Source organism: Rhipicephalus sanguineus, chromosome 8 (assembly GCF_013339695.2).
Source record: "Rhipicephalus sanguineus isolate Rsan-2018 chromosome 8, BIME_Rsan_1.4, whole genome shotgun sequence".
Classification (NCBI taxonomy): Eukaryota; Metazoa; Arthropoda; class Arachnida; order Ixodida; family Ixodidae; genus Rhipicephalus; species Rhipicephalus sanguineus.
In genome coordinates, this window is record NC_051183.1 from 13,433,292 (window position 1) to 13,460,032 (window position 26,741).

General features: G+C 47.7%; 1 protein-coding gene across 1 annotated transcript in view; it reads left to right on the top strand.

The window, feature by feature from the left end:
- Positions 1–18,432, top strand: part of LOC125759701 (motor neuron and pancreas homeobox protein 1-like) — an 85,792-nt gene extending 67,360 nt beyond the window's left edge. The window contains exons 2-3 of the mRNA XM_049418762.1: positions 12,907–13,067; positions 17,130–18,432. Coding sequence (XP_049274719.1) covers positions 12,907–13,067; positions 17,130–17,594 — 626 coding nt within the window. The 3' untranslated portion in view covers positions 17,595–18,432. The remainder of the gene's footprint in view (positions 1–12,906; positions 13,068–17,129) is intronic.
- Positions 18,433–26,741: the final 8,309 nt, after the last annotated feature.

Genomic DNA, 26,741 nt, shown 5'->3' on the forward strand with positions numbered 1-26,741 from the left:
TTTCTGCCCCCTCCCACCCACGCTGCTGCAGGCCGGTTGCAAATCGGCGCGTACGCCTCGGTGAAGCTTCGGCGCACGCACTATATCGTTGAGCTGCAAGCCCCGTGGCGCGTATAGACAAATTGCGTCGTAAAACGCGCGAATGCGGCAGTTTTGGTACGGTTCGTTACGTCACTGTTTGACCTTCGGATCGGGCTCGCTAAACGTAGTCACAGAAGACACGCTAGGGAAAGCATTTGCGACCATTAGCAAGAGGTTGGCGTTTGTCTATGCGTCATGTATATCGAGGGCAAATGCTTTTTTTTTTAGCACAATCAACGTACCGCAGTTATTAAGCTGGACGTGAGGTTTATTTATAATTTTGTGCGTCATTCAATATTTACGTAAATAAGTCTAAAGTGGAAATTGTAATCGTTGCATACCTTTGATTTGGCGGGGGAAAAGACGGAGGACACCTAAGCTTTGTCCTCTGCCTTCCGTCGTTTTGCGCGCTGATTGAAGTGTGCATTCATTCCAACTGGCCCAGCTTTCTGCCTTTCTGTAATCGTAGTCAAAATCAATTCTGGGGAAAATATTGCCAACTCATAGTTGTAAACCTTGTTTTATAATCATTCACACTTTGCATTACGATCGACTGAGAAGGAAGAGGAGGTTTTCGCCTTCGAGTCGTTTTCGGCAAATGCATAAGGGAACGTGTGTCGTTTTGCACGTGTTATTTCATTTTTCTCCCAATTTGCTGCAAATTGCGTCTTTCACAAGATAGAAGGTACCGTCAAGCACCACGCGACATGGGTATGTTGCGCCCTAGCATAGCACAGATGATATGGTCGTGTTTATTCTGTCCTCCCTCACACATTATCGAGAATCTCAACAAAAATAGTGTGCCGTATGATATGAAACGCATTTTAGCTATTTAGTTTTGGGATGTCTTCCTTTGCTTTAGTGAATGATGGCTTGGCACTTGTATAGTTCACCCATCACATGGCTAACTTGCAAGATTTCATCGCCCCTTTATATTAGTTGCTGCTGAAATAGCTAACTGCACTTATCAGAAATTAGATTTTTTTTTGCGCAGTAATATGTCGTGTAATAAATTACCTTTGTGAGCTGGTAATTTAGTAATGTGATGAATTACCTGAAGCGAGTAATTTCAAGAAAGTTACTAATTACTTTCCCAATTACTCTTGACTAGGCGGGTCCTATGGCGTAAGAAATTGACCAAGACAGGAAATAACAGATAACAAAGGCACGTTAATTTTCCCGGTGCCAGTGTTCGTAATCTCTGAGATATCAATGTATATGTGCTGTAAATAACATGAGTCGGGTGTGAATGACGTATATTTTGTTAATGTATTTCCAAAGTAGTTTCAGTACTTTTCAAAAATAGCAGTAATTTAATATGATTACTTTCGTCCACCTCTAATTTGTAATGTAATTTATATACTTCAAAATTTATTACAGGAATTTGTAACGTAACTTAATTACTCTTTAAGAGTAATTATTTTCATTTTCACTTTATTTCTTTAAAGACCCCTCTAGGGGGTGTTACATAAGGGGTGGATATGCATAACTTATACAAATGGTAACCACATATGTTAATTGCGCGACAGCTAATGTAGAAATAAAGTCGGGCAGGTAATGGCGGCAGTGCAGTGAGAAAGGTTGAAACATTCAGATGACGCACGTGGAAAAGAAGGAGGCAGGAAATGTCTTGGTGCGGCTGCGTGGACGGGTCACTTGAGAGCCATGACCGGTGCGATGAGATATGCAGGCTGGAGCAGTGATAAAGTCTAGGCGGTTATATCAGCTGTAATTGAACTTATTCAACAGAGTTAGGTTGGCAATTCGGCGACCAAGTGCAAGAGTTAATAAAGATTATTCTTCTTTGAACAATGACACACTGACATGGTTATGATGAATGAATAAATCGTACCGCGTCGTTAGAAAAGCCTGGGGTGGGCTCCGAATGGCGGCGTCACACTCAAGCTTTGGTCTGATAATGGATTTGCAGGCTAGCAAATTTAAGTATTTGTGAGCGTGACGTAAATGTCGTTTTAGCAATCCGAGTGATTTGTTAGCACCCACTATTATGTTAGTGACATGCGCCCCATATATATATATATATATATATATATATATATATATATATATATATATATATATATATATATAGTTCATATGACAATGTTACACCTAAGCACTTATAGGATTCGACTCTGCCCAAGTCAACGTTAACGACTGTGAAAGGAAAGGTTAAAGGGTTTTGACGACGCGAGAAGGATAGCATTTAGTTGGGTTAAGTGTCACTGCCACTGGTTACACCATGCTCATGAGTTAAGATCATGTTTTAGTGCTTGCTGCTCAGGTGGATTAGTAACAGTATGATAAATGACGCAGTCTTCAGCGAACATATGAATGTGACATGAAACGTGTAAAGGTTAGTCGTTAATGTATATTAGGAAAAATAAAGAGCCTAATACCGTAATTTTGTCATACCTGTAAATAACCAACGATAAAACCGTAGTGCCTTTTTATCAGGGGGCTGCAGGATTTTGTAGCAGCAGGAAACAAGTGATGAAGAGAAAGTCAAGCCGATTTTTAACAACCATTTGCAAATATGTCATGTTTCATGTACGACATCTTGTGTCTTGCGCATGGTAGTCTGAGTTCTTTATGTGGCATTAAACCCAACAAATATACGACGTCTTGTTTACAGTGACGCTGAAAGAAAAGGACAAGTAAATAAAAGATGAGGCGATGATAGTAGCTATAGCAGTAAGAAAAAAGCTATTGCTTCGCGAAAGTGCTTACATTCCAAGCAGGAAAGAAGCCGATTCGCGAACAGAGCCAAGAAATGTGGGGCCGGAAAGCTCTTGCCTGGCAGCGGAAATCTACGCGAATCTCCCGAGCGACCCATAACTTGGCGGCGAAATGGCGAGGAGGCGCTCGCGTCGACTTTTTTGTCGTCCTCGTCGTCGCTCTTGCTTTTATTCGCCTACTATGTTACTCTCCACACTTCATCTGTTTCTATTTTTGTGCGTTTCGTTCCTGGTGCTTCGCGCACCCTCACTCTGTCCTCCAGCTGTAGAGACCAACAAAAGGCGACCATGAAAGATCTGTGCACCCGTACAGTTCAGCCTGATACTTAACAGGTTCGCTGGGAGGAACACTCGATGTTTAGTACAGCCGGAGAATTGCGTATACGGATATCCGACCTGACGCGGTAGCAATACGCACTTTCTGTAGTTCAAAAAGAGAGCCGCTCTTTACGAACCGAACATAAGCTACGGAGCTCTGCGAGCCATGCTTCGCCCTGCCTTCTTCCATTTCTTATTGGCGCCACACACAGCATGCCCTATACGCAATCTCAAAGCGCGCGTACAATGTGCACAACGTCATTCAGCTTTTCGTTGCTTTCGAACGACACAGCTCGAGGTATACGGCCGCCTAGGTGGCGCCCGCGTTCCATACAGAGGCCTCGACTGGAAATAATAAAATGCAGTTTTTTTCTTGTTTCTTAAGGGAAGATGGAGGCGAGAGGGAAAATGGGGAAGCGGTGTAGGGAATGGATGGGGAAAGTGGGTAGCGATTTATGTGCAGAAAACGGGAACAGTAGAGATGAGAGTGGGGAACAAAAAAAAATGCTCGGCGAGTTCTTCTCCCCCGAGCTTCCCTCGGGACTTCCAATCATCCGTTGTTTGCTCAAGCACCTTTGGTTGTGTTTACCGCGCTCGCCAGGGGCGCCTCTTTTTATTTCTTCCTTCAGCGCCCTTTCCACCTTCACTCACTCTCTCCCCATCCGACGTCCTTTTCCCTTTTCTGCTTCGTTGTGTTAAAGCCATCAATGTTATTCTCTCTGCGCGTGCGCTGCTTTGGGTCCTCTTTTGTTCCGGTCTTGCGTCGCTCTGCCAAGGGCCTTCTTCCACAGTTTCGTATATACACAACTCTGCTGCGGTGGCGTTGTTCCTTGCGTTTTCTCCCGACCTTCTTTTTCTATCTCTTGCCTCAGCTTGTGCGCTCGCCGCGTTATTCGCGAGAGTTTACGATTTTCCAGGTCCCCTCTACGGAGTCCCATATTACAGACCGAGAGAAACCGTCGCAATATCCCCCTGTAGCTCTGTACGTGTTGTTCCCACTGTTGTACGGCTCTGAACATTCGTCTATATCTGTCGGTCCGTAGGCGTCCTTCGTGCACTCCTTTCCTCAATGTCCCCTTTTCTGTCGTGGAAGGGGACGTAATCATTACCTAATGCGATTTCCTCGGCCCGTTTCCCTTTCGACGTCGTCCGCGTCTCACCGGAAACCCACTTCTTGTTCCCTCTCTTTCGTGCTTGCGTCGCTTTGTCTTGTTATGTACCAGGACCCGCTCCAAACCAACTGTCTTTCTCCTGTCCTTTTGAAACGAAAGCGCGTACAGCGATGCGACTACGTGCAGCCCGAAATAAAGAATGTAGATAGCGGACGAGCAGAACGAAACTTTCCGGTGAACAGCATTACGGTGTTTCACACACACGCAGAGAGGGCGCACCACTGTTTGCACTTTCGCTTTGCATCCAATCGCTCGCGAAACAGGTATACACTGCTTGGGTACGGTGGTGACCCTCTCTGCCTCAGTTCCTCATTCTTATTCCCGGGAGGGGAAACCTAGCTCGGCGAGGCTGATTCGACTACGGTACGGGAAAAGATTGGAAACATTGCGGCTCTTAGTTTTTACGTCGTATTCCTGTAACCTTCCTCAGGGCCATTTCTCTTACAGACGAGTCTGCAGGCTCTTCATCGCGCTTTGAAGGCTCCACTGGTCCGTGTTCAGTTCTTGCGTGGACTGCGACTACAACGAAGAACAACGTTTAAACGCGCCTTCGTGTGTTGGCCAACCGTGCAGAGCTCAACAATCCGCTTGGAAGAAGTACGGGAAACTATGATGAAGGTACACATATTGCGGAGCCGCAGGTACAGTTCTTCCGAACGCCGCGATGATTAGGCGATATTTTTGCTTTCAGTTTTGTTCTCGGAAATAAGCCTCCGATGAAATTATTCTTCCTCGATACTTTCGTGGCTCTCATATCATCTTATATCGGAGCATCTACTCATTTTGCTGCAGTTCGTTCTAAAACCATCCAGGTTGCATGTACTTCACTCGCGTATCGATGACGACTAATAGTCGAGATAGATCGGGCAAGCTGAATCGCGCCGCTAAACTGTGCGATAAATTTGTACTTATCGCGTCTGAGTGTTTTCTCACCGATAAAACCATTCATTATGTAGTTACTGGCCGACCGTTGCGAATTATTAATGTTTCGAAGCTAAACTTGAAGGCCTTTACCCACCTTTACCATACGACGATAGTCGTTCAACTACCCGCCACGGTGGTCTTGTGGTTATGGCGCTCGACTGCTGACCCGAAGGTCGCGGGATCGAATCCCGGCCGCGACGACCGCATTTTCGAAGGAGGCTAAAATGCTTGAGGCCCGTGTACTTAGATTTAAATGCACGTTAAATAACTCCAGGTGGTCGAAATTTCCGGAGCCCTCCCCTACGGCCTCCCTCATAATCATATCGTGGTTTTGGGACGTTAAACCCCAACAATTATGACAGTGATTCAACTTGCGACGCCTTTTACTTAGAATCAACCGGAAAGCGTTGTTCGAAGATTGTGCTAAAGATATTAGCCCACCAGAAACAATCTGAAAGCTTGCACAATGCATATACGCCAACTCGAGAGCGTGCTGTACAGATAAGACCGGCCAAAGCCCTCGGCTATGCATTGCGACGATGATAGCAATGGTTGTAATGATGACTGCTGAACTGATAACGACGACGTTGACGACTGCTATAGTACTTGCTAACAATATGTACAGATCGATTCTACAGCAAGTTTCGTGTCTATCTCTTTTACGTCACTACCTCACCTTTCAGTTGATAGTCCGAACTTGTGTTGTCGCTTTCGTTCCTTTATGTCGCACGTTTTTGAGAACCGACCTGAAATTGTCTGTGGTGCTATGCAGGATGGCCCGAGCTTCTCGGGCACACGAGTTTGCTCCGAGCCCGCCCTACGACGGTCATGAGGAAGACAGTGCGGAGCGCGCGATAGAAGCGTTGATAAAAACGGCTAAAAGAACGAGAATGGCGTCACAAACGCATGCGCGGCATTTGCGGCGGTTTTCAAAGGAATACCGCGTGCTAACGCGTCAGCGCCGCCACTCAGTCAACATTTTGACAGTGCAGCGACGTCAGCGTGATTGTCGCGCTATCTTTTTGCCAACTGATGATCGCGCCTCCCACGGGCGTGTTCGTGGGCGTTTGTCCTCTTTCGGCATATTCTTTCGTTCCACCTAGTGCATGAAAATTTCCACTCTCGAAGGCAACAAGGGCGACCACGCAGCTCTCTGGTGCAGCTCGTTTCGCTTCTCTGGAATATTACAGATAAATAAATGGACAGGTTACTGCTATACTTACATTACACGTACGAACATTTTTTTGTATTAGCGAATCGGTAGAAACAGTGTCTCCGCAAACAAGTAATAGTAACATTTCTCGCCGCAAATCCCACCAGGGGCACTTGCTTCATAGATGAGTGGTACGTCGTGAGAGCGGTGAAATTGAATGCGAGGCACCGTAGTCACGTGATGATATAACCTTTAGTTCTTCGTGCGTGTGTGCATAGTCTGTGCGATTAAGCTCATAGATGAATCGTGCCGCTCGCTGGCGTTGTTGCGTGAGTACTGCTCCTCGGCAAAAGGAAACGCGGTGGGCGGACCCGCTCTTCGCCGCGGGCGTCTGTCAATCAAATTGATTTACGCGCGAACTCGGGCACAAACTCGTTGATTCTGAAAAAGGCCCCAGTTCAACTCGTGACTGTCATAGTGCCGGTGTGCCTGTCAAGTGTTTCATGCGGTGGACGCTACTCAGCAGCTTCTTTGCATATAGCATAATTTGTTCAGCTTGCAGTGCTTGTGCAGGGCTTGGGCCATCGGTGGAGCTTGTGATCACATAGCTTCTTCCACCTTTTTACGTGGCTCGTCTACTCAGTCTGCTTGGTCTGCTTCGGTGTAATCACCGTCAGTTCAGTTTCAATATTGGTGCTATTGCTTAGGAAGGTCCTAACTAACATGATAGTGAATAGTCCTTTCTTAATTGTTGATGTTTTAATTACCACGACATTAATTAAGTACATAGGTAATTAGCATATTAATATTTAGCACGATTCCAATTAACACGTCCTCGGGGAGTAGGGTCTTGATTATCTTTGTTTTAATTACACACTCCTAATTATCTTCGTGTTAATTAGCATTAATTGATAATGTTTTCCCGCGCCATTAATTACTCAGGTTTAATTCGCAAGGTCCTCAATAGTACAGAGGTAATTAGCGTAATCCCAATGAACATGATCCTAATTAGCACGCTCATAATTAGCGTCATGTTAATTAACAGTAATAATGTATTAATTGCCACGGTATTAATTACACAGGTTTAATTTGCAAGGTCCTGAATAGTACAGAGGTCATTAGCATAATCGTAATTAGGACGATCCTAATTAACACGATCTCGGCGAGTAAGGTCCTGATTATCTTGGCTTTAATTACACGCTCCTAATTAGCGTCATGTTATTTATCATGATCTCAATTACCTTGTTAGCTTTACACGACTTCATTAGCATGGTCTTAGTCAGACGTGGCTTAGTTAGCTCGACCTTAGCAAGACTTGGCCTAATCAGCTTCGTCATAGCACGTCCTGACTTAGCTAGGTATACCGCCCAGCCATTTAGCTAATCAGCCGGGCGCACGTGCTCTGGGACCGAGCAGACGATGAAGAGAACGACGAGGGCGCGCGCCGGCCTAGCAACGCGCTATAATGTACAGGCCGACCATGGTGATTATACACGTGGCCTCGGCGATTAGCTCTAGCCGCGGTGTTGTATAAGGCGCTCGGTCGGAACTAGTCTCGGAGGCCACAGTGCTGATTATTCTAAACGATACTTGCTGCAGACATTAAACGCTTGAAAATGAATTCAAACAGCCCGCGCACACATAAAAAATATAGTTAGTAGAGCTTTCTGCCACTTTTCCCGCATGGGTGCACGTCTGCACTCAGGGGAACGACAAACAGACGAAAGAAGGTGCCTCTAGTTTTACGACACCACCCAACCTTCTCGACCGCCCTTGACGTGACGCCGCGTTCCATCGTAACCAATGGAACGGAGCGCGCGCTGAGGGACGGATTTCACCTTATCGTACTACAGTAAAACCTCGGTGATACTAATATCGCGGGGTTACCAAAAATATTCGTATCATCCGAAATTCATGTCACCAGAACACATGGAAAATTAGTATGTGGGAAAAGAAAGTTGGCATACGTTTTGGTTTAGTGTTTCTCAGGGCCGCAGCGACGTCATGAACAGCTCTGAATGATTGCCAGTAAAGTTTTTAGACGTCAACGATCATACTTGTACTCGTAAATATACGGTGTATGCGCGCGTGTGTAAGTAATGAACCAGATGTGTTGTGCCCCGTGACTGCTAGTAGCCCCTTCCTAATCTTACTACGCTTTTCTGCATGACAACAGACTACTGCGGCGAAAGTGACTTAAGAAGTGCTTTGCACACGATAGATAGAGGCCACCCCCTTCGCCAAGACCATCCGCTTTGTCTCTTGGGGTCTTCGTCCACCTTTCATGGGACTTCATGACGGACCCGCAGCCCAAGTTTCAGTCTTGTTTCATACAACGTCTGATTGCGGGGACATGGCTTGCATCGACGTGGCAGGCACGTGTTAACGCAGTACAAAGAATCTGCTGCCTCGAGCATAGGAGCACGCGTCAACGTGTCCGAAAAAAAAAAAAAAAAAAACGCGCCCTTAACGTCATCTGTAATCTAAACGTGAAAGCGCCTAAAGGCCTCCAAGATTCGCGCGCACTATCTCGGAGGCAACGACACACCGTTGATGGTCGCGCAGCGCGCATGCCCGCGCCCGCGTGTGACTGCCGGGTCTTCCGCGACAGCGCGAGCAGCACCTGTTCGTACCTGTGCGCTAGCGTACGTTCGTATCACAACAACCGTACTCCAATACATTGCAGGCTAATGGGCCTTGGCCAGGACCACAGAAAAATTCGTATCACCCCGAAATTCGTAGGAGCCGTGATCGTATCACCGAGGTTTTACTGTATTAGCTTGTTCAAAAGGGGGTGTCGCCAGAGCTCGGAAAGATACCGAGTTTCGCCAAACTCGGGTCATCCTGCATAGCACCCCAAGGCTCTGTTATCGAGATCTTGTATAGACCACACATGTTCCGGTCCGTAAGGTTCTTTCCACGGTGGTCATAGCTGTATATCCAATACTTCTGTACGTTTTTTTTTTTTTTTTTTTTGAAATGATAAATAGGAGAGGTTGCTGCTTTTATAGCGGCACCGGTTACTCCTTCTCGCTTAGCAAACGAAATGTTCAATATATAAAAAATAATAAAGAGGGCACAAAAGCTATTACACAGTAGGACATGATATTTGCAAACACAATACAATCCAACAGCACATGAGTCACAAATGTTCCAGCACGAGTAAGCAAAATAAGTTCCCATGTACACGTACAAATTCAGTTGTTCTGTATGACTTGGCATGAACAGGAAAAACACAAAAGACAAAAAGACATAAACTAAAGAACACGATCACAACATCATGCAATTATGAACACAAAATAATAATGTTACGCATTTTGCTTTCGGGATAAAGGTGGTGGTGGTGGTGGTGGTGTTGCCACAGGCAGACCTGGCCGGCAGACCTGGCCGGCAATTGCTCCGCCTGAGCGACTCTTTCCATGTAGCACGGCTCACCATATATCGCTTGAACCTGTCTCTCGTAGAAGATGTAAAAGTACAGAAGCCACTTTCTTGCGTATCACCCGCACACCTGCCGGAAACACAATGTGTTCGCAGCATCCATGTGGAAACCCCCTTTTCTTCATACTGTCCATTTGTCTCTCTCTTTCAGAACAAAAACGCTTACACGACCAGATGCTGTATCGTATTTTGGGCGCCGAGCGCTACACGTGTGCCACGAAAGCGCATCGTATCTGTTCAACGTTCTACTCGAAGAGCTTATCTGTTAACGGCATAAAGACACGCCCCTTCGAAATCCTGTATATGTATATACTCGTGTGCAATAAAGCCCGTTTTGTTTTGCCCGGCGCAGCATGTTTGGTTTGCTGGACGTGACGATACAGATGCAGTGATGTATATACGCAACTACATTGCATTCAGTGCACAGCGAGGGAGAAGCACCCTTTACTTTAAATAACCATGCAGGCGTGTAGGCCGATCGTGTTTTTCTGTACAGCAGGCCTCTTGAGACACGGGGCTGATGGGGCGAATTCCATAAAGAAAGAGCGAAAATCGCATCGAATTGTCTGTTTTGGTAGTTGCTGATTCGCAAGAGCTCTGACTGTCGGTTGTCTTTAAAATGCTTCATTGGCGAGGGCATCTTCTCTTTCGTGCCGCTGGCACCAACAAGTGAAGGTGTCCACTGGAACGTTACCTTGATGCCTTTTTTGGTAGCGACTTTCAGTGATGCTATAGCGACTGGCAGTAGAACTTCTTTGTGGGAGTACCTCGACAAAGTTTTGCATTGCCGACTTACAGTCCGAGAGAATTACAGCTTGTTGGGCGGGTCCATTCTTCAGTTTGCGAAGAGCAGCAGCAATAGATGCGCTCTCTGCGACTGTCGAAGAGACTAGGTGGTCCAAGCGGCCAGACCATGCCGCTCCAATAGATGGAATCAAATATGCCGCAGCACAGCTGTTATTGTCTATTGTGACGGAATCGTCCGTGTATACTTCACCTCCAAATGCTCGAGCACCAGGCAGCACGCTTCAGTAGGTGTCGATCGCTTGGATTGCAGTCCAAGTATACTGAGGTCGCAGATAACGACTTCAAGCATCCAAGGCGGGTCACTTTGTTGCCGTCTTTGGGGGCTTTTAACACCCAGGATATTTAAGGTATATAGCGCCGCAGAGAGATGAGAATTGTGCCTGGCTCTGAGTCTTCTGATGAGGGCTTTTCCAGTGAAGGACTCAGGATCAAGTGTATCTTCAATATTTTCACAAAATATTTTTTTTTTCTTCGGGATACTTCTTCAAGGCTACAAGCGCTCTTTTCTTGCGTATGAGAACATAAAATACATAAAGTATGGTGTCTTTTAGTCGTCCTCTACATCTGCTCAGTGTAGATGTTTGTTCATATAGGATGCTTTCGCGGTGTCGCAGCACAACTTATAACATCAGGCAGGCTGCCCACGTCGCCGTATTCGCGCGGACGCTACGCCAGAACTCGCAATCGCAGCACCCACCCACAAGTTGCCGTCTGCAGAGCGGGCGGTGATGAAATTTTCTACCAACGAAACCATGTCAAACGGAAAAACTGACGACGGCGTGTTAAATTTCCCTGACGCTTCAAGTTGGGCGATTCGTTCTGGATACAGGACCATTTGCTGCTGACCGCGGCGATACGTGACAATAATACACCGCCGCTAGCGGTGCTCGAGAATTCGGACCGTGTCGAAGCAAAGTACACGCCGGCCGGACAGAGATGCTGCTGCAAGGCGACGACGACGACTCAACAGCATACAGCAACTTCGAACGAAAGCAGGTTTTCACCCCGCCAAGCAGTTGTCCCGTATACGCTTTATTTAGTTCGCTTTCCAGCTTCAGACGTCGGGATGGAATTCGAAATAGGCAAGCAGTCTTGCGGACTTCTCGCCAAGTTGTCGAAAATTCGCCTACAGCGAGTCGCAGATTTCGCCACAACAGTGTTATGGCCTGTTATCAGAAGCTGTTGAAGTGTGTAGCAGGCAAGAGAGATGTGTCCCTGTCCGCCAACTTTGTTGTGGTGATACCGCTTACTTTCTCTTGTGTAATGCAAATAAAGCAATTTATCGAACGTCTCCCCGTAACAATATAAGCTGCACACTTCCTTTTAAAATAAAAGTGTTCTCTGACGGAGTCCACCAAGATTTCAATGACATCATTTCCGTCACGGAAAATGCGTCAGTAAAAATGCAAGCTAACAGGTCATGAAGAAAACTTCCAATTTTATGCCGACGCGCTCGTCCGGCTATCGAACCTGCATGCAACTTCACGGTCCGCAAGCGCCGGCCGCTATAACTATTCTATTGCACCACCAACACAAGTACTATACAGCGAAAGCGTCACGAACGCGCCTTATCTTGTTTCTTAACGCCTCCTCACTCTTACTCTGTTCTTGATAGGGGTCGTGCTGCCATTTAGGAGCGGTGAAGCGAAGTAGTGCATCATGACACCAACGAGTAGTGACAGTGAGTGCTTCGGTATAGCGTGGAGGCTCCCTTTGCAACGTGGTGTAGGCCTTCTGCTTCGGTGACGCAGCAGTTTTCGCGCGTGCTTTGTCTTTCGCGTGGGATTAGCCCGTGGCGCCTCGTCGCCTGCGTAGCGCCGCTTCGACATGCTTCAACAGTGTTTACGCGCGTACTGTTTCTCTCGGCGCGTCAACACCAAATACGGAAATTGCTGCGCTATACAAATGATAAATTCAGCAATTGATAAAGATCTAACATGGCCGGGTAAAGCATTCCATAGTTCTACAGTGCGGACAAAAAAAAACTGTATTTATACACAACAGTTTGGTGTGTATAGCATATTCAGCTCATGATGTTGTCTGGTGGATGTTTGCCTAGCGGGTGTGATGTAGTTACTTAGCACGGGAAATCGTGTTGAGTGAATCAGAGTATAAAGAGACTTCACAGATTCAACGTGACGACGAGAAGAGAGACTAGTAAGTTGAAGGCTATCAAGCTTATACTACTTACAACTACTAGCTTACTAGTAAGCTGAAGACTATGACGCGAAAGACGCCTAACTCCAGTAATGTACACTCTATTTACGCGCAGGCCAGCCGCAGGCGGCGCTGTTGGGCAAGACGCGGCGTCCGCGGACGGCGTTCACTAGCCAGCAGCTCCTGGAGCTGGAGAACCAGTTTCGCATGAACAAGTACCTTTCCAGGCCCAAGAGGTTCGAGGTGGCCACCAACCTTATGCTCACCGAGACACAGGTAAGTATGATGAATAAGTACACGACGAATACTCGACTGTCTCTTTTTTGGTAAGCGAAGCTGTTCTTAGTCGAGGCTTTCGTGCCCGACGTTGTGGTAGCGCTGACTACGTGGCCTCGCAGTGTGTCGAAAGTGAGGCTTGGTAGGAAGGGGAGAGCTGCGTGTGCTGCGAGAGGCGAGGGCGGAAAATGTCGAGACGTGAACCTTCAAGAAACGCGCCAAGATGGGGTGACAGTGAGGCGCAGTGCAGTTTAAAATAGCTTGTCAGTGTCAGTGTTCCGGAGTTTGCGCTTTCAAAATGACGAACGTTTCGCATTCTCCAGATGAAGAAGCCACCCGACAAGAGCGTCAGCGATAGCTGACGCGAGAACGGGCATGTCGTCGCCGAGCCAACCGCGACGTTCGCGCAAGAGAGGCCGAAGCTAGAGCACTGCACGGGCCCGGCCCGCGGGCCGGGCCGGGCCGGGTAAGAGATTGTTGGATCGGGCCCGGGCCGGGCTCGGGCCCGTGACCTTCGGGCTCGGGCCGGGCTCGGGCCTGAGCCAGGCCCGTATTAGGCCCGGGTCTCGTACGTATCTGTATAATTAATTGCGTGTGTACGTTGTTTGGCTGTTTTTGTTGTTTTGTGGGGTTTAACTTCCCGAAGCGACCCAGGCTATGTGAGACGCCGTCGTTGAGGGCTCCGGGTAATTTAAAACCACCTGGAGTGCATTGGCGTGCACAGAAATTGCACAGTACAAGACAATTTTGCTCCAGTTTGTATGCTGCACGTAATTTCAAGAAACGCCTAATATAAGTTTCCACCATTATAGTGAGTGAAAGACGTTCTTGGGTACCGTGTAAGGAAAGCAACGGTAAACTGCCTAGATAGTGTATATAAGATGCGCGCGTTTGTATGTAGGGAAACATTTCGATGTTTTCGAGTATGCAGCTACGCTCGCAGGCCCGCGGCGCCTGTTTCCGCCTGCCTGACTCCGTGGACTGGTCAACGTGACTTGTGAGCCATTAATATCTCAGGAGCTGTTTTTCGTGCAGTTTAAGTGCAAGATGCGGAGCGACTCTTATGACAGGGCGAACACCGTTGTTGATTTTCCCATTACTAGTGGTAAGGTGCCAGACCATAGCGACACTCGTTTCCCCGAGTGTGGCTCACAACTGGAGTGATGAGGCTAGAGAAGCGATCCGGGATTCTGGGAATAACCAACACACACACAAACACACACAGACTGATCAGTTTTATTTAAACCGCCCTTTATTCAACACACCGTTACTGTACACACGTCTTACACGAGTGTTTTGTTTTAAATAACTTCGCAATGAAAACAAATTTTCACGTAAAAGATGGCGGGGACCTCGTTTCGCTTAGGCACTGGCTATGCATGAATGAAAGCACTTCTATCTGAGAAACCGCTTCAAAATTTGCCTTCAGGGTAAGCCCCAGGCATATTCCGATAACCAAGCCATCTTCTGGCAGTCAGGGCACTCCGTTCTTTTTTGTTTTTGTTTTTTTCATTACATTGTGCAATAGATAAAGTTTGCAGGAGACTTGCTACTTTACTCAACAGCCCTAGCTCGTATGCAATTGATGTAGGCTCAAACTAGGATGTCTACCATGTTTTTTTTCCCCACTTTATGGAGGTAATATATTTTGTAGTCGTTTGAAATGCAAAAATAAGATTGCGTGGTTAGCACTGCGTGCGTACATGAAACAGCCAGCTATGACTCTAATTATATTTTATATTGCTCTGCAATTATTTCGCAAGACTGTTACGGGCGTAATTAACCGAAAGTATGCACAGTACCAGTGAAAGTCGTGACACTGAAAGAAGTTCCTAAAACAATCTCTAAAAAATATCTTGTGTGCGGCAGGTATCTTCACAATAACCGAAGGTTGGACAGTGCCTCCTTTATGCTCAAGGCATAACTAGCTGAAACGGGCCGGGCCGGGCCGGGCCCAAACCTTTCGGGCCCGGGCCGGGTATACGGGCCACATTTAAGAACACCGGGCCGGGCTCGGGCGGGCCGGTGCATGGCGTTTTCGGGCCGGGCCGGGCCCGGGCCGGAAAAATCGGCCCGTGCAGTGCTCTAGCCGAAGCTAAGCGCCAACGAACGGAAGACTTGAAAAACATAAGTGTACGATATAGCCTGATGAAGGACGGGCATAAGCTTCGCTGTTTCGACAGAGTTCGCGAAGTGGAGCTGGTTGGATTTTTTTATTGTTTGTTTGTTTTAGATGCGAAGCAGCTCTTTGACTCACGTTTGTAACGCCGTACGTTACGTGCGTCCGTACGAATGCGCCGCAACGCGTTCCCCTCGCCGTAGGTGTTGGACCGTTGCCAAGTAGGTCACGCCACAGCTTTGCGTTGACGTCACGCTCCCCTCGCACGCTTCCCTCGCATGTGCGCGCTGACGTCACTCTCTCCCTCACCCGCAGCATGCTCGCCGTAGCGCCCGCAGCTGCCGGCTGCTCCGCCCGCTCGCAACACCTCTGAACGTGTCACTTCTCTCTCGCTTCACCCGTGGTAGTCAAGGCGAAACGCGCGCCTGCTCCGGTCCAGCGCCCGTGTCTCGACTCTGAAGAAACAACGACTACGAAGTCTTGCCAAACTTACACGAAACCCAACCAGCCTCCCGTGTCTTTGCGTTTCAAATAAACGTTTACTCGAGTAAACGCTACACCGAGTTTCGCTTCAAACCGTTCTTCCAGCACCCGCGTCGACGCCCGTTTCAACCGGGTCAACGCCGTGCCCACCGCTGCTGCTTCGCATCCCATCAGGGTTCCCTTCGGGATGATGGTCCAAGTTTTTTTAAGGCAGGCTATCTTTGCTATGTATTGGCCGCTTAAGAGTGAAGTAGCGGGCATCGTTTGATATGCCAGCCTCTCATGGACACATTTAATAAAAGAAAGCATTTCATTGTTTCTCTTCGGACAACACCAAATAAAGAGACTGCTGCACTAAGCGCCGCAGAAAGGCAACGACGTCAACGGCCGGTTGTACGAGCGAACGATTTGGTGTGTGCAACCTACACGGCGTCCGCGCAGCACATATTTGCAACAGTGAAATCGACAGCATTACTGCACTGACATTGATATCAAATGAAGATAATGTTGCCTTAAGCGTGCGGCTTCGCTTCTATAGTCAACCCGGTCGGGAGCGGCCAGACCATTGCTCCTCGCAGCAACAGTCGTAAATGGCGGCGTCCTATCTTGCAAGTAATCTGCGGCGGTTCTAAAGTCTATGCGAGCCGATATAGCAGGTTGCTTTGTGTGCGCAGCCTCCGCCTGAGCCCCGTGTATCCACGCTCATCATGTTGCAGCTCGAGTCATCTCGAAGGAGCGAGATGCAACGCGATGCGTTTGCTCACTTCTGTGCTTGCTTCGAATTATCGCGAAGCAAGCCGTTCGCGAACAGCACGGTACTCACTGCGCTTGCGCGGAACTCGCGGCCGCAGGCCCGTAGCCATGGCCCCGAGGCCTCGTTTAATGTATCGGTAGAGCAGTGTTTACTGCAGTGGAGAGGACCAACCAAACTAATAATAATAATGTCTGGGGTTTAACGTCCCAAAACCACGATATGATTATGAGAGACGCCGTATAGTGGAGGGCTCCGGAAATTTCGACCACCTGGGGTTCTTTAACGTGCACCTAAATCTAAGTACACGGGCCTCAAACATTTTTGCCTCCATCGAAAATGCAGCCGCCGCGGCCGGGATTCGATCCCGCGACCTTCGGGTCAGCAGTCGAGCGCCATAACCACTAGACCACCGTGGCGGGGAGGACCGGCCAAACTACGGAACCTGTATTGCATAGCTGTTTAATGCGCTGCTCTCGCTATCTGTTCTTCGTATTTTGGGCGAAACGGTGACTTTTTGTTGTCGCATGAAATATCTGTTTTTACTGCACTGTCCGTATATAGCACGCACATTTAGTGCTAATATCAATAGCCGTCCCGCTTAATAAACTTTCGGCATGTGTATATGAAGGCACCTAAGCGTTAATACAACAAACACAACGTCCAAACGATTTGGCAACCTTCAATGCCACCGTTTCCTCTGTTTCAGGTGAAAATCTGGTTCCAGAACCGGCGCATGAAGTGGAAACGGAGCAAGAAGGCGCAGCAGGAGGCCAAGGCACGAGCAGCCGAGAAAGGCGCCGACCAGTGCCGACAGAGCCCGGCACCGTCCACGGGCAGTGCAACTGCCCAGCCGCCCACATCACAACAGCCGTCGCAGCAGCCGCACCGGCACCCGCAGCACGCCCCTCCCCAGCACCGGCTACCTCTGAATAGCGGCGTCGATTACCCGGACTCTCCCGTGGCGCGAGACCTCCACCTTCGACTCCAGCAGCAACAGCCGCATCACCATCAGCAGGACAGTGAGAGTGTGTCGTCGCGCGGCGCCAACAGTGACGTCGAGCCGGACGTTGATTTGTCGCCGGGAATGGCGGACTCCAATATGGCGCTGTCGCTATGTTCCCAGCCCACGGGCCGTAGCACGGACCTCATCTACCGGCCTTACGTTGTGTGACGCTAGGCCTCTGGCGGCGAGAAACGTAAAGTGCGTCGCCGTTAAGCACGACACGCAAAAATATAAGTGCAAGCCCTCTGGCTAGGTACACGGAAGAGGGCATCGCGATCTCACAGGGCGCTGCTATGTCTGGAGAGGCTGGTGGCGCCGTCTTTCACAAATGTCCTGAAGCTTTCATTACGGACTATGACACCACGGAATACTTTGGCGGCCGCGTTTAAGCCTATATTTCCGAGTCTGTTATGAGTTAGCGAACGTCCACCCAGCAAGGTGCGCACTGTCTCTGAATAGTCAAGAGTCGTGCTACACCGTAGGCGTCGCTGATCGAAACGTTTCCAGTGCTTAAGAAAGATTGGGTCACTCATACCGTTAAATGCGGTGGAATGTTCGCCTGGTCAATGCAACGAGCGACAGGCCGCCCATTCGGTAAGTTACTAGTCGCGCGCAAAGTTTCGCCTGGTCCGGCCAGCCGAGGTTACGACCAAGTTTGTGTTTTTTTTTTTTTTCACCACGCTGAGTGCTGCCTTGGTTCTAGTCGTTTCTATACTCTCCCTATCTCGTCGATCATGACAGTGACATATGGTGTTTTTAGACTACACGGTATAATTGGTGTGTATAGGTGCTTATGACACCGAGCCCAAACTGTTGTGAGGCGTACAAGTCCAGGACTGCTTTTCCAACGAGTACAGGAACATGAGTTTTCCAGATTTCCTCGCGTTACACCTATAGGCGTGCGCAGGGTCCTCGATTAGGCGAGTCAAAATTTCACTGAAGCGCCGTCCCCCCACCCACCCCCTTTTCTTGTTTCTTCGAGTCCGAAAGGAAACAAGCTTCACAATGAAAGCAAAAATAAAAAATGAAGTTATGATGTGCTTCTAACAACGGTATTTTCGCTGCTGTGATTATCACGTATGCTATTATCTGTGAAAGGTGTAGCCGGTGCTATACAAAAGCGCTAACATCTCCGAACCACATAATAAAGAAAGGCCTGCCTTTGGTTCCCGAGTTTCTGAGAATAAAGGTGGGAAGTGAACAGTTCTTGGTATGCAGTGTGAAGGGTCCTCGACTGACATTATCGTCAAAAACTTGCATGTCCATAGCACTGCACTTTAAACAGTAAAGGTACAAATCTGAGTTAAGGTAAGGTGCAGAGTTGGCGCACCTCTGATAATTAAGGGCCGCACCCCCCGCACCCCCTGCTCCTACTCCGTGCGCACGCCTACGATTATTTTTTACAATTAGAAACGGTGCACAACTGCCCATAATTCGCGTGCTAACTGGGCAGTCGCCGATCTTGGTTTCGCCCTGTAAATTTTTGTAGAGAGCTGCATGGTGCGAAACGGCTTTTAAACTCGCCGAGAGGGTACGCGTGTGTTCGGCTTGTGAGAAACTGCATACGCGGAACAGTCATAACCGCGTCGAAGAAGCAGGGGAGAGCTGCAAATTTCAAACGGGGCTTGCTGGGCCAATCACATAAGTCACGATACAGTCGTTGCGTCCCATAACGACGACACGTTTTGCAGTGTCATCGACACTGAACTCATGGAGATGACCTTTGACCTGACGTGCGTGCTTGCGTTGGCCTGAAGTGTCACCGAAGTCGCGTCCTGTTCCTTCCGTCAAGGAGCGAACGCCCATTCAGATGAGCGTATAACGAAGATCGAATGTAGCGTAGAAAAGAAATAATTTATTCGATCATCACTTTTAATGCATTTTTTGGATCTTTCTGCATTCCGCCGGTGCTGTTGTGGAGTTCTTGTCCCGAATTGATGTGAAGTGAAACAGGATGAGGTTGCTTTCGTACCACGAGACGAGATGCATGTTTGCAGGTATCGGTATAAGGTAACCGCTTCGTTTAGGTACATGAGCACTGCGCATGAATGACTGAGCAATAAGAAGTATAGCGCGCTTCAATTTCGCGTCCCTAAATGAACGTAAACGACGTAACGCCACTTACTGGGAAAACAACTGACAAATATTAGTGAATAAGCTTTCTTTTCATTACACAGGTCACGTTAGAAAATATGATGCAGGGTTTGCGTGATGGCTGTTATTTCTGCATGGAGTATAATTTTACTCTTAGAACGCTCAACGTACGAAACAAGCTTATGTGCAAAATTTTGTATTACGACTTGCATGACAACCATTGAAGCATAGGAGCAGTGTCTTCGCATATTGACAAAACTATCAAATGTAATGTCGCTTATTTGTTCCCTTCAGCTTTTCCTTTTTGCCAAGATTTGAATTCCTTATTCTCGTATATGCCACAAACACAGGAGAATATCAAATATATTTCCAGCGCGACAATACTATAGTCGGCTACAACCTTAGAAAAAATGTGAGCCTCGCCCCCGCCATCACTGCCCCACCCGGAGAGAATTTTCAATGATGCCCCGTCCAATCGTACTTGCTCATTTCCGTGACGTCACGCTCCTTTCGCGTATTACAGGTCGGTAATTTTCACGTACAGACACATGTTCGTGTTGCTGCATGGTTTTCGGTCGAAAAACTTGAACTTCCTGGAAAATTTCAGCAACGATTCCTACATCACTTCTCGGGAAACGTATTATTTTAAGTAGGGATGACAAACTGTTAATTTCTCGTATGCGTAGTGTTTACATTAGCAGCGAAAACGAACTTACGGTTTGAAAGGAAACCACTTAATACGACTCTTTTGTACGGATGAATGGCAAGCGTGCCGCAGTTCGGTGGGCGGGGCTTGTATTCATTCTTAGATTGTAACCGACTTTGTAGCTGCAATTGTTTCGCACCTTGATCGACCCAGAAACGTGTTGAACGGTGATCTCCTGAACTAAGAGCGAGGCAAACTATGTAGACGTACTGATCGATAAAGAGTTGGCGTTCGCTGCCACTTTCGGTGCAATATTCGCCACGTAGTGCTAATGATGGGACAATGCGAACTGCCAACTTCGTTTTCGACAGCCTTTTTACAAGCAGATGTTGCAAGTATGTCTTTTTGTTTAAACGTAGGCCTGTATTGAAGAAAGAAACAAAAAAAAAGCCTGAAGCACTGAGCGGAATGTCTGATCTCTGATGGCGCCTTGTAGGCTGTGGTTTCAGCGAATGTGCTCGGAGTCATCGTTTCTGGAAAAAAAAAAATGACGAGTACGAACACACTCAGTTTCCTTTAATATACCTCATACTGTGCATAAACCTGTTCATTAAAAATTCATCTATAGGGACGTTCGTGTTTCAGTTTCCTTCACTTGTGGGGCGCGACTGCTGCCCGAGCTGACGCCCCCGCAACAATTTCCTTTAAGGAAGAAACTCTTATCTCAAAGAGTTCGCTTTTGCGTACGACAAGCAAAACACGCCAGACACCTATTGGCCGTCATGGAGACGGCACCAACCGTAAGGTATGTAGTTTTATAGTTTTTTTTTTTTTTAGTTTAAAGCAGGGCAAAAGACGGAAGCACACGACAAAGAAGACCACAGGAGAAGGCGCTAAACTAACAACTGTTCTTAGTTGTATAGTTCAGCGCCTTGTCCTGTAACAACTGTTGTAGTTCTTAGTGCACTGTTACTGCAAAAACTGTTGTAGTTGTTAGTTTACTGTAACTGTAACAACTGTTGCAGCAGCTGTTAGTTAAGCGCCCTGTCCTGTGGTCTTCTTTGTCTTGTGCTTCCGTATTTTGCATTACTTTAAACTATGAACCAACTTGCCCAATCTTGCATCCTTTTGCACTAAGGTATGTGTACGCCTGGCAACAGTCTCACGCGGGCTGCACCTTTTGAAGGTGTATTTTTCAAATGCTATTTATTCTTAAAACCGTGGAGGGAAGAAAAAGCAGGAGCGCCGGTCGAATGTCCGCCTGCAATGCGATGTTTCCCAACGCCATCAGGTACTCATTAGTTTATCTAATAGGAAGAAAGGTACCCCATTCTGACGCTCGGTGTTGCGGGTACTCATTTCTCGAGCCTCTCCTTTCCGCTCTTTTATTTCAATTCCCTCTCTCCAACGAAGCTACGCCGCGCTCCCTTATTGGTTGCAGTAGAATACAGAGCAATAAAACTGAGCGTTGGGCGAGTTGCTTCATATTTCAGCGGGCACAAAAGACGCATTGTATATGGGGGACCATTAAGCGCTCGTTTGTCCGCTACACTGTGCCCTTGTCTTTTGCTGAAATTCTCATGATGAATATAGAGTAACTCTAGGTTGCAGAAATAAGTATTTCCTATCTTCAAACCACGTGCTACTGTTGAGCGCGTTGCGCACTATATATGAATTCTATCTATAGACAAAGTAGAAGCAGGAAAGCTCATTGCAAGGTAATCCGCGACTTTGTTCATGGCATGTCCGCGTTTCGGAACGGAGTTTCGCAACTGAACTTGAGCATCTTAATAATATTATTTGGGCTTGCACATGTCAATCACGATATGATTACGAGGAACGCCGTAGTGGAGGGCTCCGGAAATTTCGACCATCTGGTGTTCTTTAACGTACAGTGGCATCGACCAGTACACGGTCCTCTACCATTTCGCTTCCACCGAAATGCGACCGCCGCGGCCGGGATCGAAACCACGACCTTCGGGTCAGCAGCCGAGCACCGTAGCCACTGCAGCAATCACAGAAGAGCTCGTAAACATGACGGGCGCGAGACATCAACTGAAAGCTTACTGACGTGAAGCGATGACAATGCTCATACATAGGCAGAACCCGCAAGGAGGTGCAGACGGCGCTGATATGCCTGCAATGTCGCTTCAGATGAGCTTTTTCCTTGGCATGCAAAACCAGCGAAGGTGAGCTCACAGATTTAAATGCTTCTGTACTATAGTTCAGGAAGCCTCATAGATTTGACGCGCTTGCTGAGCTCGCAGCTGAGCAACAGCGAGCTTGCTGAGTAGCTTGCTGACATTAAGGGCAGCTGTATCTTGCACAGCTTTGCTGCCCAGCAAGCTCACGAAATTAATTAGCCTCTCTGCGTCAGTCTAGAAGCAGATAAATGTGTGAGCTCAGCTTCACTAGTTTTGCATGCAAAGGAAAAGACTTATATTAAGAGACATTGCAATTATCTGCGTTAGCAGCGCTGTCCACAACGCTCTGTGGGTTCTGCGCATGCATGTGCATTGCCATCGTTTTGCATCACTGGCGCCAGTCCTGTTTACGTCTCTGCGATTGTTGCTTTGCTTTTGCTAAGATGCACAAGTTCAGTGATCACCAACTTGCCCAAATTACTAATTGAATAGTACGCTTCCGCAACTATTGGTGGTCTATAAGTGTTGGCTATAGCGAGAGCCGGCACTCTTGACAACGAGGACGCATACAGTGAGATAGTTTGATGAATGTCGAACACATAAAAATTAGCATTGTGGGAGTGTGGCACTCTGCACCTGTACATAACCTGAGACTAAAGACCATTTTAAAAGCCATGGAGATGCATTTCGTCGGGCAACCGAAAATTTTCTATGGTTAAAGAAAGTGGGGCAGAACGCGAACACGTTACGTGTGCAGCAAAGTGAAGGAACAACTCACAGGGTCCCTTATGAATTCACCTAAGACAACTTGAAGGCGAAACCCATCTTCTTCCCAGACGATGTATTGAACATCCCTCGCACCGCTCCGACATATTTCTGCACGTGGTTTCTTACTGCCTCAAAAAGTGGAGTAACTGTAAGCTTTCTGCACCTCAGCTGGTTATGCACTGCCTCCGTGATCGGCCCACCTTTGACCAAGCGAAGATGTCATGTGATCACGTCATCGCGTGGCGTGACGTCATAGTGACGTCACATGATGATTTCTAATTCCATAGTTTAACGAATAATATGGCAACACTAGGTGACGTTGGCCATTTTGTAGCGAACACCAGCCGCCGTTATACAGCATTTAGCAGTCATTAGCAATCATACAGTCGTATGTATCGAGGGATATTATTCCGGACACTGTCAAATTTCGCCATGTTACCAATTTATGTAATCGCGGTATTTTAAGCCAATAAGAATGGCCGTAGCAGTCTTCCTGGACAATCAGAGGGGAGAAGATGACGAATTTGACAACATGGCGAAATTCGACACTGTCCAAGATACCACTCTATCGCTAGCGCTAGCTGCCATTTACCCGTCATTTGGCAACACTGGCCGACATTATGGACGATGTTCAGCCAGTAGCCAGTACTAGATGTGCTGGCACCACTGATCACAAGTTTTCACCACTGCTAACGATTTTTCTGCGACACAAGCTCCTTAACGCTGTCGCGTTTAAGAAGACTGGTGCCTAAAGCAACTGCATATATACCGCACTTACTGACGAAAGAAATTGTGCGTTCCGTGCCACGAAAAAACATCAAAAATCCCGACCCCATTTTTATGACCTCCTTCCGAAGAGAAACGATTGGCGTCCGCAATATCTGCGGCGAAAGAAGAAATGACGCAGATGAGAGCGAGCGGGCGAAAGAAAAAGATGCTCGCTCGTGACGTCATGCTTGGGCAAAGTGTACACAGTGCACCGCCAGCCGCCCTGCCAGCAGCATCGTCACAGAGACGCAAAGCCGGCATACATCGGCCATTAGGTTGATTGCCTGCCTTCCCTCCCGTCGGGATCCGCAACAAATTGCCGCTGAGCATAAAATTACGCGACCCATTTGCTTCCTCCCAGCGCCCGAGAGGGAGGCCCGCTTCGCGAGCATGAATCTAATATATATATATATATATATATATATATATATATATATATATATATATATATATATATATATATATATATATATATATATATATATATATATATATATATATATATATATATATATATATATATATATATAAAGTACACTGCGCGTGCGCGAGCTACGCGCTTTCCACAAACACTGCAGAGTGATCGTACACGGACATCGTGGCTCGCGCGCTTTTTTTTTTTGCTTTTTTTTCTTTTGTCCTATCACCTTCCCGAAAGTAAAGCACGTTTCCCGCGTCGCTCATTTGACGCATATAAAATCGTAAAGGAAGGAAACTGCTGACTTTATTACTAAGTGTCAAGGCGCATGAGTCGGCGCTTTGAAACGTGGAGGCAGTGGCGTAGGCAGATATTTGTTTCAGGGGCGGGGGGGGGGGCACGTCCTCGATCCGATATGGGATCCAGGCTGGTAAGTGTGGTCGAGTGTCATTTTGTGCTCTTTAATTTCGAGTCGGGGGGGGGGGGGGGGGGGCTCGGGTCCGGTGGGCACCTCCTGGTGGAGGCAATCGACCTTCGATCAAATCGCATCGCATCAGATTGCTTCGGCTTTCACGAGGCATTATTTGGCTGTGTGGTCGGCATCTCCAATAAGTCCTAAAGTACGCAGCTTGGATGAGCACCCCGCAAGCTTGTAGGATTTTGCGTGCGGCGCTGCCAACGGTGTAAGAAGGCACGGGCCACCCAGAGCCATATACTCTGGGAATGCTCGCCTCCCGCACCCAACACGCAAGACATCGAGATGCCAGACAAGATCGGCAATAAGATTACCAGCACAGACCTCGAGACTCAACGGGCCGTCGTCCAGCACGTCCTCGAGCTCCTAGACCGGCCGAAACCCGAAACGTCGTCTCGCTCGCGGGGCAACGTATAAGGGTGGACACAAGGTCTAGGAAGAAGATACGGAGCATCACAACGAAGGCAAGATTACCCACAGAGACAAGATCCAGCACGTGCCACGTTCCCCTTGGAGCGCTAGGCGGCCAGTGCTCGCCTTCGGGCTTGTAGTACGGCCCCCGCCTCCGTAGGGCAAGCGGGCACGCAAGAGTCTCCATCCCTATCCCCTCCCCTGTTTTGCCGGATCGAACCAATAAAGTTGTTCTCTCTCTCTCTCACGGGGTGGAAAGGCGGAGAGATATTTAATGATGGCGGAATCCTTGGTACGGTTATGCTTACGAGGAACGAGAACCGGCTACATGCTTGCAATATTTTGTGAAACGTACACGCTTCACGAATTCTAACAATTATGGACAAAGCATTCCGAAACCAAAATATTCGATATTTCCCGTAGGCTATAATAGGCTTGCAATATTTCGTGGAAAAAAAAAGACTGTCTTCCCGAATTTCCACAAATATGGACGAAACGTTCCGAAACCGCATTATTCGAGATTTCCCAACGCTATGAGCCTACTATTTTTGATAGACATACACGCATGGCCAATTTTAGAGATGAACGAAACATTCCGAAACCTAGGAGACCTGAACAGTAGAATATCGCTAAGCTTTTACGTATGGGCTAGTTGGTTATGGTGAATACTGTGAAACGTTCTACCGCCGAACAAGGACGTGGACAGGATAGCGAGACACACAACGCCAGATGTCGTTATGTGTCTTCTTATCCTGTCCATGTCTTCGTTCGTAAGTCGAATGTTTCACTGAAGAATGGAATGCAAAGCGTTACCGTTCTCATCGCCTTCTCATTCGATTGCCATGCTTCGCTTCTGGGTGAGCATCTCAACCGTGTTAAAAGGGAAGGAGCGTCTGTGTGCGTGACATGCACCGCTGTAAACACTCGATATGGGACGATAATGCAAGTACAGTTGCGAAGTACCCGCTACGACTTAATTCAATATTTCTCGAAGCAGCGAAGCATATACACCACGCTCCTGTCAGGCAGCACACGTAACTACGTGAATGCACGTTGTTGATAATGTGGCTGCTGATGACGATGATGATGACTCAGATCGAGCCGTAAGTCTGTGTCTGAGTGAGTCCGAGTGAGCAATATTCTGGTGAGCTTGAGTCACAGTGAGTCCGGTTGAGAAAAATTTTAGTGAGTCTGAGTCCGAGTGAGTCCAGTTGAGGAAAATTTTGGTGATTCTGAGACCCAATGAGCCCTGAGGGCAAAATATATTCCATGAGTGAGTCTCGGGGAGCTCCACATTTTTTGCCGACCTACGGTTGTGGACGGCCTTCGTGCAAAACTTCCTGACCCCAGTGTTAGTTTGCAACGCAACCGTTGGGCCTACAAACTATGCGTCAACCATGAAGGGAGAGCAGAATGATGTAAGTTTGTCAGCAGTATAATTCGTTATGCGAATGTGCTTTGAGCTTGCTCTTCCCTTGCCGTGGCAAATAATCAAGATGTAGCACTTCGTATTGCCCCGCTTAATGTTCGAGGGTTAACGGCCCGGCAGCGACATGTGCAATTAAGTCGCCTATTGTTGGAAAACGACATA